Genomic DNA, 14,851 nt, shown 5'->3' with positions numbered 1-14,851 from the left:
GATTACTAATGCACCTGCCCTTACATAATTGCTACAGGGGGAGGAAGGAGGAGGAGGGAGGGGAAACGGGGGATTGCTAGTCAGTGAGAAAAGTTCTCATGGATATAAAGGAACAGACTGCTTGTTTTAGGTGTGCTTGATCTGAGTCAATCTCCCTGCACCGCTTTGAGATCTCAGATAAACTTGGTTTGCTTCTTCACCCTGGCGTGTTTATTGGCGCGGCACACCAGGCGACGGACCCCGCTGTTGCTTGGCCTCAGGCAGTTACTGCTGGCAACAGTTCGGTGTCTCAATTTTATAGGGTGATCAGATGTCCCAATTTTATAGGGACACTCCTAATTTTTAGGTCTTTCTCTTATATAGGTGCCTAGTCCCCGTCCCCGTCCCCCCTTTTCCACATTTGCTGTCTGGTGACGCTAGGTGTGGGGGGAGGGGCGTTGACTGGCGGGTGGCTGCAGAGCAGCGGGGGCAGGGCGCACAGACTGGGGGAGCCCCGGCACCAACAGGAGCAGGCAGCGGAGGAGGGAGCCAGCGTAACGCGCCAGGACAGACGCCTGCGCGGGGCAAACGCGTCGGAACGGGAGCGGAGCGCGCACACGCTCACTGCGCTGCAGTAACCTCGCCCCGCCCCAGAGCCCGGCGGGGGCAGCGCAGGACAGCGAGGGCGGGCTCAGGGCCTTGCTGTTACCTCTGGAGGCGGCGGGCGGGGAGCTTCGAGTTGCAGATCCCCGCTGATTGGCTGGGGCGCCTGGTGCCATCCCGGCCGCTCCCCGCGGCTGTCTCCAGGGCCCTTTAAGTAACCGGCCGGCGAGCGCTGCCGGCTCCACCGCTTCTGTCGCGTCAGCCGCCGCCGCGCGGCTACGGAAGCGGCGTCTCATTGTGACCGGCCGCTGTTCGAGTCGCGCTCCAACCCCCCGACCCCCCGGCCGCCCTTCCTCGCGCGCAGGGATGTTCGACCGCGAGCGCGGCTGGAGCGTCTCCTTCGCCGGCTGCGGCTTCCTGGGCGTCTATCACATCGGGGCGGCCACCTGCCTGCAGGAGCGCGCCCCGCACCTCATCCGCGACGCCCGCAGGATCTTCGGCGCCTCGGCCGGGGCCCTCACCGGCGCCGTACTGGTTGGAGGCGGCTCTCTGGGTGCGTCACCCCCGCCCCTCACCGGCCCGGGATGGGGAGCGGGCGGCGGACGCTGGGTCTGGGGATGGAGGCGGTGCTCTGCTCCGGGACACGGCGGGGGAGGGGGTCCGTGGTCCTGGGGGATGAGGGGGTTTCTGTAGCCTGGGAGGGGGGGAACTCCCCGGGAAGGTCTGAGCAGAGTCTGTGTCACTGACAGACCCACCATATCGTGTCAAAAGCGCGCGGGGGGGATGGAAACTCTTGTGCCCAATTCTGCTGGTCAGCAAATTGTTTCCGAAAACGTGGCCTGTCCGGACTAGATCTAGGACCTGTGTAAGGACCTGTCTGCGCCGGGAAAACGCCCGGCATCATTCTCTGTAGATCAAGACTCCGGGAGTGTTGCTCTGAGTTGTCTGTAGCGTCAGCTGGAAGGGATGGAAACAGCCACGCGAGCTGCAGCTGTTCTTGTTCAGACTATCGCCAGGCTCAGTCTTTGCTGAGGTTCCTGCTCTGTTATTGGTTTTCTCTACCATTCTCAATTACGGATGACACCCCCGGCAGCCACAGCAGAGCTTGTATCTATGCTATGCTGGGAGTCCGAGGCAAATCAGCCAATCACCACCTTTACTCCACAGCACTTGCATCCAAAAATTTCACAGGGTGTATGCGGGAGACGGCGGAGATGATATATTACTTGGTCAAACTGCCACCGGTACAAATAAACACAAATCTCCCAGCATAATGCTCCAGAAACGGATCAATAATACAAGATACAGTAACCACAAACACCTACACACCCTCACTGTAGCACACATCCCTTATTCACAGTCTTCACAAATCTAGGCAGATTTCCTAGTTTAATGCCACCCATGCACAATAACCCCCAAATTACACACATTTCAGCTTCAGGGTGATGGAGTCAGTGTGAAGCGATGGAAATAGCTACAGCCATGGTTGAGAGTTTTGTTTTGTTCAATCATCACTGAGGTTTGTGTTCTGTCACCATTCAGTTTTAAAGTTTTCAGACATTTTTGCTTTTTTCAAATTGTTTTATTTATGATGTTAGAAATTACACCTTTGTGGGATAGCACTTGTTCTGGAGTAAGAGTGGCATTTTTACAGTTTGTCACTTTGGAAGCAGTGTAAGATAACTAAACTTGGGAAAGAGACTCTTATTCCAGAATAAAAGCATCTATATGTTGAGTCATACTAGTATAACTAGATGTATAGTTATATCAGTATAATTATGCTGGTAAAATTTCCCATGTAGTTACCTTCTAAATATCAGAGTAGCAGCTGTGTTAGTCTGTATCCGCAAAAAGAACAGGAGTACTTCTGGCACCTTAGGACTATCAATTTATTTCAGCATGAGCTTCCGTGCATCCGAAGAAGTAAGCTCATGCTGAAATAAATTTGTTAGTCCTCTAAGGGGCCACAAGTAGTCCTGTTCTTTTACCTTCTAAATATGTGTGTGTGTGAATATAATACACACACACACACACACAGATATCTATCTATCTATCTATCTATCTATCTATCTATCTATCTCCATGGGAGAAACTTCTAAAAGCTGCTTTAAAATTAATCCTAAAGGAGAGGACTCTCCTTTAATGAATGGAGACCTTCAAGGATTTAGTGTCTCTAATATTCTTTTTCTTTTTAGAGGTTAGAGAAATTTGAAAGATTTAAGTCCGTATATGGTGCAGAGAGGAAAAAGTCAGCTGAAAAAGTAGAATATTTGTCAGAACCTCAAAGCCTCAGGGAATGTGCTCATCAGCTACTCTATATATACAACATTCTGCAATTAGTATTTTCAATTGCTAAATATATTGTGACACAATAAGATGTGCTGTGAGTAGAACCTAAATACTACAGTGGCTGGTACCAAAAAAAGGGGTGTGTGTGAGTGACTTTCATGCATGTTTCCTTTCTAAGGCCTGGTCTACACTAAGCGTTTAAACTGAATTTAGCAGCGTTAAACCGATTTAACCCTGCACCCGTCCACACAATGAGGCCCTTTATATCGATATAAAGGGCTCTTTAAACTGATTTCTGTACTCCTCCCTGACAAGAGGAGTAGCGCTGAAATCGGTATTGCCATGTCGGATTAGAGTTAGTGTGGCTGCAAATCGACGATATTGGCCTCCGGGTGGTATCCCACACTGCATCATTGTGACCGCTCTGGAAAGCAATCTGAACTCGGATGCACTGGCCAGGTAGACAGGAAAAGCCCCACGAACTTTTGAATTTCATTTCCTGTTTGCCCAGCGTGGAGCTCTGATCAGCACGGGTAGCCATGCAGTCCCAAATCCAAAAAGAGCTCCAGCATGGGACCGTACAGGAGATACTGGATCTGATCGCTGTATGGGGAGACAAATCTGTTCTATCAGAGCTCCGTTACAGAAGATGAAATGACAAAGCATTTGAAAAAAATCTCCAGGCTATGATACAGAGTCCACAGCACAGTGCTGTGTGACAAGCGTAACGGAAAAGCCAAATAATCAAATGGACACTCATGGAGGGAGGGAGGCGGGACTGAGGGACTCCAGCTATCCCACAGTCCCCACAGTCTCTGAAAATCATTTGCATTCTTGGCTGAGCTCCCAATGCCTGTAGGACCAAAAACATTGTTGGGGGTGGTTCAGGGTATATCTCGTCAATTTACACCCCCCTGGTGAAGAAAAGGGAAAAAAATTGTTTCTTGCCGTTTTTCAATGTCACCGTATGTCTACTGCATGCTGCTGGTAGACGCAGTGCTGCAGCAATGAACAGCAGCATCCCCTCCCTTCCTTTCCTGATGGCAGACAGTACAAAATGGTGGAAAACCGTCATCATCAAGCCCATGAGTGCTCCTGGCTGGCCTCGGTGAGGTCGGCCGGGGGCGCCTCAGTAAAAATGGGAATGACTCCCTGTCATTCCTGGCAGATGGTACAAAATGCTTGGTAACCATCCTTATCATAGCAGCTGGAGTCTGAGCTCCATCAGCCCCCCCCCACCCCCTTCGTGTCTAAAGAAAAGATTCTGTACTCCCTGGACTATCATAGCAGCGAGAGGCTGCCACTCCTCTCCCCGGCACCTTTTAATGTCCTGTCTGGACTATCATAGCAGCTGGAGGCTGCCTCCCCCTCATTTTATCTTGCTAAAAGTCAGTGTTTCTTATTCCTGCATTCTTTATACTTCATCGCACAAATGGGGGGACACTGCCATGGTAGCCCAGGAGGGTTGGGGGAGGAGGGAAGCAACGGGTGGGGTTGTTGCAGGTGCACCCTCTAGAATGGCATGCAGCTCATCATTTCTATGGGATCTCTGGGGCTCTGATCCGGAGTGACTGTGCTGTCTTGGCTCTCTAGTAGACTTGCCCCATATTCTAGGCAGGACTGACTCTATTTTTAGACAAAACATAAAGAAGGGAATGACCCAGGGAGTCATTCCCATTTTTGTCCATGCGCCCCCCGGCCGACGTCAGCGAGGCCAGCTAGGAGCACCCATGACAGCAGCAGACGGTACAAAATGATTGATAACCGTCATCGCCAATTTCCAATTGCAAACAGTACAAAATGATTGATAACCGTCATCTCATTGCCAATTTACAATGGCAGATGGTGCAATAGGGATGGTAACCATCTCTGCTACCTTGCAAAGGCAAATAAATGCTGCTGTGTAGCACTGCAGTACTGCCACTGTCAGCAGAATCCAGTACACATATGGTGACAGTGACAAAAGGCAAAATAGGCTCCATGGTTGCCATGCTATGGCATCTGCCAGGGCAATCCAGGGGAAAAGGCGTGAAATGATTGTCTGCCATTGCTTTCACGGAGGAAGGATTGAGTGATGACATTTACCCAGAATCACCCACGACACTGTTTTTGCACCATCATGCATTGGAATCTCAACCCAGAATTCCAATGGGTGGAGGAGATTGCGGGAACTATGGGATAGCTACGAGATAGCTACCCACAGTGCAACGCTCCAGAAATCGATGCTAGCCTTGGTACATGGACGCACACCACCGAATTAATGTGCTTAGTGTGGCCGCGTGCACTCGACTTTATACAATCTGTTTTACAAAACTGGTTTATGTAAAATCGGAATAATCCTGTAGTGTAGACATACCCTAAAAGTTACACTCTTGTTTCTCTTTGTGGCTTAATCCTATAGTTGTCATTGGCTTCAATGACAAGACTTTCCTAGCGACTTCAGGGAGAACATATCTGGGCCAAAGTCTTTTACTCCTTAACCCAAAATAATAGTAAAAACATAGAAAAACTGAATACTGTAGGAAGAGAAAGAGGTAGCTGAAACTCTAGTTCTTTTCCCTCCACCTTCCTCCTACCCACTCGTCAACCAAAGCAGAAAGGTGACACTCACTTTTTCTATAATTCTCTTTGACTGACTCTATCTAAGGGTTTCAGTTAGCTTTAACGTGCTTTCTCTAAAGCTTCTCCAATCTTGGGATAGGGTTTAGAGAGTTAAGATCAGAGCTTAGGCTAGCTTTAATGTGCTTTTCTGCCTTAGTCAGCTCTCAGTGCTCAAATAGCGTTAGGAGCATGTAATTAGAAATACTTTTTTTTGTTTGTTGTGTTTTTGTTTAGTACACCTCTACCTCGATATAATGCTGTCCTCGGGAGCCAAAAAATTTTACTGTGTTATAGGTGAAACTGCGCTATATTGAACTTGCTTTGATCGACCAGAGCGCACAGCCCTACCCCTCCCCCCCCCGCACCTTCCTGGAGCACTGCTTTACTGTGTTACATCCCAATTTGTGTTATAGCGGGTCATGTTATATCGGGGTAAAGGTGTATATGTCCAGTTCTAGGTTGAACATATACTTAAAGCCAGAGTGGATAACAATCAATAATTTTCTGAAAAAAATAAAGAATAAATGAATTTTTTCAATTTAAATTAAATACAGATTTGTTTTTAAGAACAAACCTATTTAAAGTTAAATTTGAAATTACAGCCTATGTTAAGACCTTAATATAATCTATTAAATCATTTACTTTAAATAAAAAATATTAAGCAATACATGTTTGCTGAAATTTTTAAGAAAGTCTGGGCACTGCACTGATGGAAGTCGCAATCTAAGTGCATGGAACAAGGGCTTGTTGAATGAAGTGCTAAATCAGCTTTTGGAGATCAGTAGCTTGTTCTGCAGTTGCAGAGAGACTAGTTTCTTCATTTCATTTTATTCAACAACTTCAGTTCAGTGACTAGCTCATTCAAAGTTGAGAACCAAATGGAGTTGAAAAGCAGGAATGCTTGTTTTCCTCTTGTGGTCGGTGTATAAAAGCTAGGTCTGAAATAATGAGATCTGTTACTCCTAAAAATCTTGAAGGGGACTAGAAACAATCAATCCAATTAACTAATTAATAAATTTAGTTTTATATGCAAAACATACTTTGATAAACTTTTTATACCATTTATGTATCCAGCACATTTAAGATAGTTTTAACTAGTTAAAAAAATGTAAATGCTGGTTTTGTTCATTTTTAATTGACTTCAAATTTCTATCCAAATATAGCTTGACACAAACAACAAGTGGGAGGAAAAAAAATAAAAAAAATCTTCTAGTGTATAAGAAAGGCATCAGTTGCCATTTTCTAACATCATAAAATATATGTAAAAATTAAGAATTGAATAAATGTAAGTTAAGCTATATAATTATTTAAGTAAATAACATATGATCTCCTGGATAGCAAAAAGAAGCACTAAATTTAGTGTAAAGGCTATATTTAGTTGCAAAGCAGCATTTTAATGGTTACCAACCAATGAGAATCATCCTTTCTTTAGGACAATAACTAAAAGTACAAATGCAAAACAAGATTAAAATTGACTTGAATAATTGTGATTTAAATTGTTTAATTTAACTCAATCCATCCTGCTTAAAGCAGTCTAGGAAAATGGGCTGACTTTAGAAAAGGCTGTTGGGTGTAGTTTTATATAAAAAAGAAATTTGTACATTTTTTTTACCCCGTGTCAAAGTTCTGTCTTCCCCTGTGAAACAGAATGCCAATTTCAGAATCCATTAGCTTTAACATGGTATATGCTATAATCATTTACTGAATATTAGTTCTTGTATACAAATGCTTTTGGTTATTCTGTTTGAAAAGTATGTTCTACAACTAGAAATGTTACTCATCATGAGTAGGTGACAGATTTTTAGTCCCTCTTAGAACAATTAATAATTACTAGTCATTAAGCTGAGGAGACACTTTTCTTATAAGCCCATATATTCAGGTGTCTCTTACTTTTTAGAAGCAGGAGGAAAACTATATTTCTCTGTGATTCTTCTTATTTTATTTTGCATTGTGTGTCCTTGTCCTTGTAAGAGAAATGGTGTAATATTGAGATATCATCAGTCTTTTTGAAAAGAGAAAATAAGGGTCTTTAAAAATTGTACAGTTCATGGGCAATACTTAATTTCACACATTTAGTACAGGGAGGTGCTCCAAGTAAGTACGTGCACAATTGTATATCAGTAGTACCACATAGATGCATTTCACTAAGTGGGGATTTACCTCATTAGTCCTTTTTATGCCCACCATTTGGGAACCTTCCTATCTAGTTTCTCCCTTCATGGCAAAATATTTATTTATAGGTTTCCCAATGTTTACTACTTATATTATGTTTAAGTAATGTGAACGTCTGGTATATAAGTTGAGTAAACTTTTATTGATTTAAATTTCTAGGTTAAATTGCATTCTGATGGGTTGTTTAACTTCCTTTATGGAAGTGAAGCCAGGGAGAAGGGCAAATGTCAATCTGAAATTGATGACTAGCAGCCCTAATAAATTGTTGGTTTTCAGCCCAGAGATTGGACAAAAAGGATGAGTTGAGCCTCAGGTGACTTGTGGTATGACTGATTACTTGACACTAGAGACAAGGTTACTGCAGGCTATTGACCTGCTCAGATTTCTGCTCTACAGGGGCAAGGTGAGAAAGGAAACCCAGACCAAAGATGTTTGCAAAATATTTCAGAAGTGTGAGAATTTAAACAAAAAATTGAATGATGCTTTGGATTTAGAATATTCCAGTAAGAGCAGAAATCCAAGTTTATATGTCTGTTTAGAAACTTTTAGTTTGCAAAGAAGTATTTGTTTTTCAGATGTTGTTTCTCTCGCTGAAAGTGGAACTCTTTTGACATGTATTTTTTGTGTGTGTTGTGGGTTTGTTTTTTGTACAACAGACTACAATGTTTCAGTAATACTAAGAATAATATTACTGGCAAACTGGTAATTAATTTGGGTCACTCTACACGTAGGACAAGATTTTCAGAAGTGAGTAATGATTTTGAATCCCGAATGATATCTTAAATGGGCTAGATTTTCAAAAAGTGCAAAAGACTCAATTTTAGTAAATCAGACTTCAGGAAAACTAAGAGATCTGATATTGATACACACAAATTGAGTTGCTTAAAATCACTAATTGCTTCTGATCATCGTGGCGCAATGTGAATCTTATAGCTTGTCACTTTAAACAATTATGTCAAGTTCCACTTTTCCTAATACTCAACATAAGCGTTTGTGTGTGGTAAAGTACATCTGCCCTTGAGTACAAGACTGAAAGTCTGAAGATTTATGTTCTGCCATTTCTGTTGTGGGTTAGGCAGGGTGGATTTGATTAGGAGGACTCGATTTAATCATGCATTTCTACATAAGAGTGCATTCTTGTTGGTTGTTATAACCTTAATATATATTCTTCACAACTCTGAGATAGATGGAACCAAACTGGTCTCTTTTACGGCCTGCTGCCATTACAGGTTTTTCCCTTCTAGTGAGAGAATGGTATGGTAGATCTCAAATCAATGAAGGCTACACTCAAAGACCTCAAAACTTCTGGAATATGCTGCTCAGTTTCACTTCTGTTTCTACTGCCTGTCCCTCCCTTCTCACATTTATCTCCAGACTTCTCCTTGTCCAGATCTGTTCCACCCCCAACAATCTTCTATTCATTGAACTTTCTGACTTAAACTAGATGAGTCATAAATAGTAATATCACTGTACTTTATACAAAGTTTTTGTTTTAGTGCTCTGAACAGGCATGAGAAAATCTAGAATCTTGAGACCGTGTCACTGGGAAAATAATCTTAATATACCTCTACCCCAATATAACTTGACCCAATATAACACAAATTCGGATATAACGCGGTAAAGCAGTGCTCCAGGAGGGTGAGGCGGCGCACTCCGGTTGATCAAAGCAAGTTCGATATAACATGGTTTCTCCTATAACGCTGTAAGATTTTTTTTTGGCTCCTGAGGACAGCATTATATCGGAGTAGAGGTGTACTTTTATCCTCTGTACAAATTGCCTCCAGTCTCAAAGGAAACATATTCTGTTTTTCAGCTGAAGCTTGTGCAGATGTTCTGGGGTTAGCCAAAGAAGCCAGAAAGCGAAGTCTTGGTCCACTTCATCCTTCTTTTAATGTGATTAAGATAATAAGAGATGGACTGTTCAAAAACCTTCCAGAAAATACTCACCAGTTGTCAGCAGGCAAGCTGTGTATTTCACTGACCAGAGTGTCCGATGGCAAAAATGTGTTGGTATCCAATTTTAACTCTAAAGAAGAAATTGTTCAGGTATGTGTTACTGATCACCATTATGACAACTTTAAAAGTTGCCACAATTTAGCATTCTAAGTTTTAAGTCCAAGTGTAGATTGATCCTTGGAATTTCATTTTTCTTAATCCTTGAATAATCATGGAATAACCCCCTCAGTAATGGAATGATCACCTCAGATTTGTCATGATGTTTGTTCTTGAGGCAATGTTTATTGAGGAAACTAAATGTAAAAAATGATGGCATACATGTTCTATTATGGAAGATTACTATTGTAGAATGAACATTTGCTTGAAAATTCTGCATATCCAATTAAGTTGCAAAGTGTTTTATTTGTAAAAGCTGAAAGGCAATTATTTGATGAGAAAAATGACTGAGAACTAACTAAGAATACTACTGCTGAGTGTTTTGAGCTCTTTATCTCATCCATAGTGGAAGAGCAAGCATGCAATGACTGTAGTCTTTTGGGTTTGTATACTATACCTATTATACTCAGAGTATCTCTTTGCAGATGGAATGGTTAATTTTTTTGGCTTCTGGTTTGTAAAGACACCTTTAGATAAAACCCTTGTACTTCAATATTTATTAAGAGACCTACATTCGTTTTACTTAGAGGAACACTTGAAAAAAAAAAAAGAAAGAAACACTTCTGTCTGGAAACTTCACCTCCTATTGTTAAATTAGAGAGAGAAAAGAATTATTTTCAATTATTTTCTTTTGTTAGTTTACTTTATGCATTTGACAACACTTCCTCTGTATAATCAGTCATTTCCTCTGGTGGTGTGGAATTTTCACAGAACAATAGGAGAGAGACCTTTTTTAAAAAAGGGAAAATGATTGATTGTAAAACTACAAATTGACATAGGTACTCTGGAGAGTGGGAAGGGGCACCAAGGATATTTAAACTAATTCAAAAAGTAAGTTTGTCAACTTTATTTCAAATAGATTTCTGTCCCTTTAATATTATCATAAACTTTAATATTATTCGAGACATGAGTGTATCATCATTATACAATAGTTTTCAGTACTAGAGAAATTGCTGTTTAATTTACCTATGTAATCTCATTTCTTCATAGGCTTTAATTTGTAGCTCGTTTGTCCCTATTTATTGTGGCCTAATTCCACCATCATTCAGAGGTGTGGTAAGTCTGCATTGTTTCCTGCTAAGTGCTAAATTTAGCTTGATAACCATGTAGGAAATTTTGAAAGATAATATATGAACATATTTTTGGTTACTCTATGCAAAAGTTAAAGCTATAAAAAGTATAGCTTCAATACCATGGACTCTGAGTAAAGTACTCATTTTTAATAAAGTAACATTACATATGTAAGAAGATACAAATGGGAAGATAATGGCCTTGTTTACAGCAGTTTTTTCCCCTTAAATTTCCATCTAAATAGAGTTAAGTGACACGCTTGGTAAAAGGCTGGTTTATTTAAATGAGCACTTAGCAACTGTAGGAAAGCTTAAGAAAAATGTGTAGTGTAGGCACAGCCAGCGAGACCATCCAAGTGAGTGAGGGCTTGTCTACATCAGAAAGTTGCAGCGCTGGTGAGGGAGTTACAGCGCTGCAACTTTGAGAGTGTCCACATCTGCAGGGCATCACCAGCGCTGCAACTCCCTGTTTGCAGCGCTGGCCGTACTCCCGTTTTGTCTCGGGTGTAGAGGATCCAGCGCTGGTGATCCAGCGCTGGTAATGCAATGTAGACACTCACCAGCGCTTTTCTTGACCTCCGTGGAAGGAGGAAGCCTCTGGTAATCAAGCTGGTTTCCTTTCCCGGTTTGCTCTCTCGGTCCCGGAGCCAGCCAGCAAACCGCGGGGAAGGAGACCTGCTTGCTCGGGGTTCCGGGACCGAGAGAGCAAACCGGGAACGCCGCGGTTTGCTCTCTCGGTCCCGGAGCCAGCCAGCAAACCGCGGGGAAGGAGACCTGCTTGCTCGGGGTTCCGGGACCGAGAGAGCAAACCGGGAACGCCGCGGTTTGCTCTCTCGGTCCCGGAGCCAGCCAGCAAACCGCGGGGAAGGAGACCTGCTTGCTCGGGGTTCCGGGACCGAGAGAGCAAACCGGGAACGCCGCGGTTTGCTCTCTCGGTCCCGGAGCCAGCCAGCAAACCGCGGGGAAGGAGACCTGCTTGCTCGGGGTTCCGGGACCGAGAGAGCAAACCGGGAACGCCGCGGTTTGCTCTCTCGGTCCCGGAGCCAGCCAGCAAACCGCGGGGAAGGAGACCTGCTTGCTCGGGGTTCCGGGACCGAGAGAGCAAACCGCGGCGAAGCTGGTTTCCTTTCCCGGTTTGCTCTCTCGGTCCCGGAACCCCGAGCAAGCAGGTCTCCTTCCCCGCGGTTTGCTGGCTGGCTCCGGGACCGACAGAGCAAACCGCGGCGTTCCCGGTTTGCTCTCTCGGTCCCGGAACCCCGAGCAAGCAGGTCTCCTTCCCCGCGGTTTGCTGGCTGGCTCCGGGACCGACAGAGCAAACCGCGGCGTTCCCGGTTTGCTCTCTCGGTCCCGGAACCCCGAGCAAGCAGGTCTCCTTCCCCGCGGTTTGCTGGCTGGCTCCGGGACCGAGAGAGCAAACCGCGGCGTTCCCGGTTTGCTCTCTCGGTCCCGGAACCCCGAGCAAGCAGGTCTCCTTCCCTGCGGTTTGCTGGCTGGCTCCGGGACCGAGAGAGCAAACCGCGGCGAAGCTGGTTTCCTTTCCCGGTTTGCTCTCTCGGTCCCGGAACCCCCCTTGAAGCCGCCCAACAGCGCTGCAGTGTGGCCACATCTAACACCACTTGCAGCGCTGGTTGCTGTAAGTGTGGCCACTCTGCAGCGCTGGCCCTATACAGCTGTACTAATACAGCTGTAACAACCAGCGCTGCAAAATTTTAGATGTAGACATGGCCTAAGAGTGCAGGGCTGGTCTCTTAAACGCTTGTCAGGAAATAAGTATCCTGGTAATAGACCACATTGCACTTCTATATGTTTCACAACAGATCCACTTAATACGCAGTGACATAAATGCAAATAAGCTATTTAGTGCAAATTTAAAGTTGCATTTTTAAACAGGATATAACTTAGTTTGAGTTTTCAATTTAACTTCAGTATGGGGAGATTGTTTTAAAAGTGAAGTGATAATCTCTTCTTTCAGCGCAGCCCAAAGAGTAATGGTTAAAAGGCCTATTTCTTAAAGCAACATATTTCAAAGCCATCCTTTGAATTTTGAAATCTCCCATTAATGACTGTCTACACCAAATCATTGCAAGGAGCCATTGCTTGGAATGGCTCAGGTTTTCTTGCAACACACATGCAACACCTACTCTCTGCTGTCCCTCCACTCCCCTCATTTTTAGTAAAAAAGAGGAAAGTTAAAAGCCAATCAGGTTATTGCAACATTATGATTTAACACAAACAAGTCAGAGATGCATGTGCATTGTGGGGAAGTTAATCTTACTACCTTAACTTTTTTTTGTGTTAAACCATAATGTTGCATCAACTTAGTTGTTTTGCTTTCATCAGCCTTTTTTAGTAAAAACAGGGAAGAAGGAAGAGAGTAAAGTGTTTAAAGAAAACTGAAGGCATGCCAAATAATGGTTCATTGCAACATTTGGTTCAGACAGTCTTTATTGGGATATCTCTCATTTCTAAGAATGGCCTTGAAATATGTTGCCTTACAAACATTGTTCCTTGGGACTTGCTGAAAATAACAACCATTAAAACATTACTTCCCCTTTATATTTAAGTAACGTCAGAGAGCAACAATGTTCGCTGCCTTATGCATGTTTCTAAAGCTTTTCTATATCCCTTCCTCTTTAAGCTGGAGTAAAGTGTTATGAAATAGGACATTGGACTGGATCCAAGGTTTAGGTGGATCCAGGCTAATCTGGCTATTCAGTTCTCCTTGGTTGGACAATAATGTTATCTAAAAGGGCTTAGTTCAAACTACAAAAACATACAAGTGTTGATTCTCTGAATATCCTTCTTGTATAAAAGGGTGACTGCCTTCTTTTGACCTATCCTGCCCAATAAGGATTCTATAACAGGCTCTTAAATTCTTGTTTGCAGGGAAATGGAAGTGAAAAATTAAATGTGTCTGTGTCAAGGTGGAAACTTTCTTGAGGACTCCAAATGTTTTGGAAATTCTTTCCCATTCCATACACGGAGAAGAGAAATAGGAGCTCTCTTTCTGCCATGAAGAGGAGATTTAGCTTGCTAATTTATAGAGTCAGAGATTTTATAATTAAGGCCCCAATTCTTCAACCACTTATGCACATACCTAAGTGTTTTCTAGTGTGGGGCCTGAGGCTGTAAGACTGTTGCTATTATAAGCCTCATTTAACACACAGCCACCATACTGAAATTCCTCTTTGCTTGAAACTTTATGAAGGTGCTCTCTTGTGGGACGGTGATTGGTAATCAAGCAAGACCTCTTTCAGATGTGAGAATTCTGGATAGATGTGGAGAGACTTTTCACATCTTGAAAAGCTGGATTTTTCTGGTAACATCCTATCAAATATGGGATATTATAGAGATTCGAAAATTATATATTTTAGGAGTTCGTGCATAGAAGTCTTTTGAGAAGGCTTGGTGGTGAAATTTGTAGCCATTTGCCTTGAATATTTTAACCTTGGAGTTGGATGGTCTTGGTAGAGCTTTCAAACTTAATTCTTGTGGAGTTTAAACACAGCAGGTTGCCAGATCTGTGAAGTCCATAGACTTTGTAGTCTGGCTCAGAAGAATTTAGCAGCATCATGTACACCTGACATTCCAAACCAATAAACATCATCTCTTAAAAAAATCTCTGAATTTTTGTTTAATATTACAAAACTATATTCACTAATCTGCAACAACATTAGTTATGTTTTCTAGAAATGTACACCAGGAAATGTGAAGTTAAGGTTTTTACAGCAATATTAGCTTGAATGTGTTTCATCCTTTGTCAGTAATATTAAACTCTAAGATTAGAAAACATTACATATGTGGAATGAGGCTAAGTTAGAGGGGCAAGACGGTGATTTGTCTAAATGCCAAAATTGGCTGTTGGACTGGGTGGAATGAGGTGTAGAACCTGAAACCACTTCTAAACTCACATTTTGAAAATGACTAGATCTTAAGATAGTATCATTTTTTAAAGGTTTCAAGAGTGTTAAGGTTTACTTGCATTTTTTTCCTTTCTAGTTGCTTGTGGAGCTTTTTTATAATAA

The 14,851-nt window shown here is 43.0% G+C and overlaps 1 protein-coding gene across 1 annotated transcript in view; it reads left to right on the top strand.

The window, feature by feature from the left end:
• The first annotated feature begins 906 nt into the window (after window positions 1-906).
• Window positions 907-14,851, top strand: part of LOC115638384 (patatin-like phospholipase domain-containing protein 2) — a 32,962-nt gene continuing 19,017 nt past the window's right edge. Inside the window, exons 1-3 of the mRNA XM_030539977.1 lie at window positions 907-1,135; window positions 9,458-9,690; window positions 10,747-10,812. Coding sequence (XP_030395837.1) covers window positions 949-1,135; window positions 9,458-9,690; window positions 10,747-10,812 — 486 coding nt within the window. The 5' untranslated portion in view covers window positions 907-948. The remainder of the gene's footprint in view (window positions 1,136-9,457; window positions 9,691-10,746; window positions 10,813-14,851) is intronic.

Source organism: Gopherus evgoodei, chromosome 1 (genome assembly GCF_007399415.2).
Source record: "Gopherus evgoodei ecotype Sinaloan lineage chromosome 1, rGopEvg1_v1.p, whole genome shotgun sequence".
Classification (NCBI taxonomy): Eukaryota; Metazoa; Chordata; order Testudines; family Testudinidae; genus Gopherus; species Gopherus evgoodei.
Note: the sequence above shows the minus strand (reverse complement) of the source record. Positions and strands in the feature narration are given on the sequence as shown.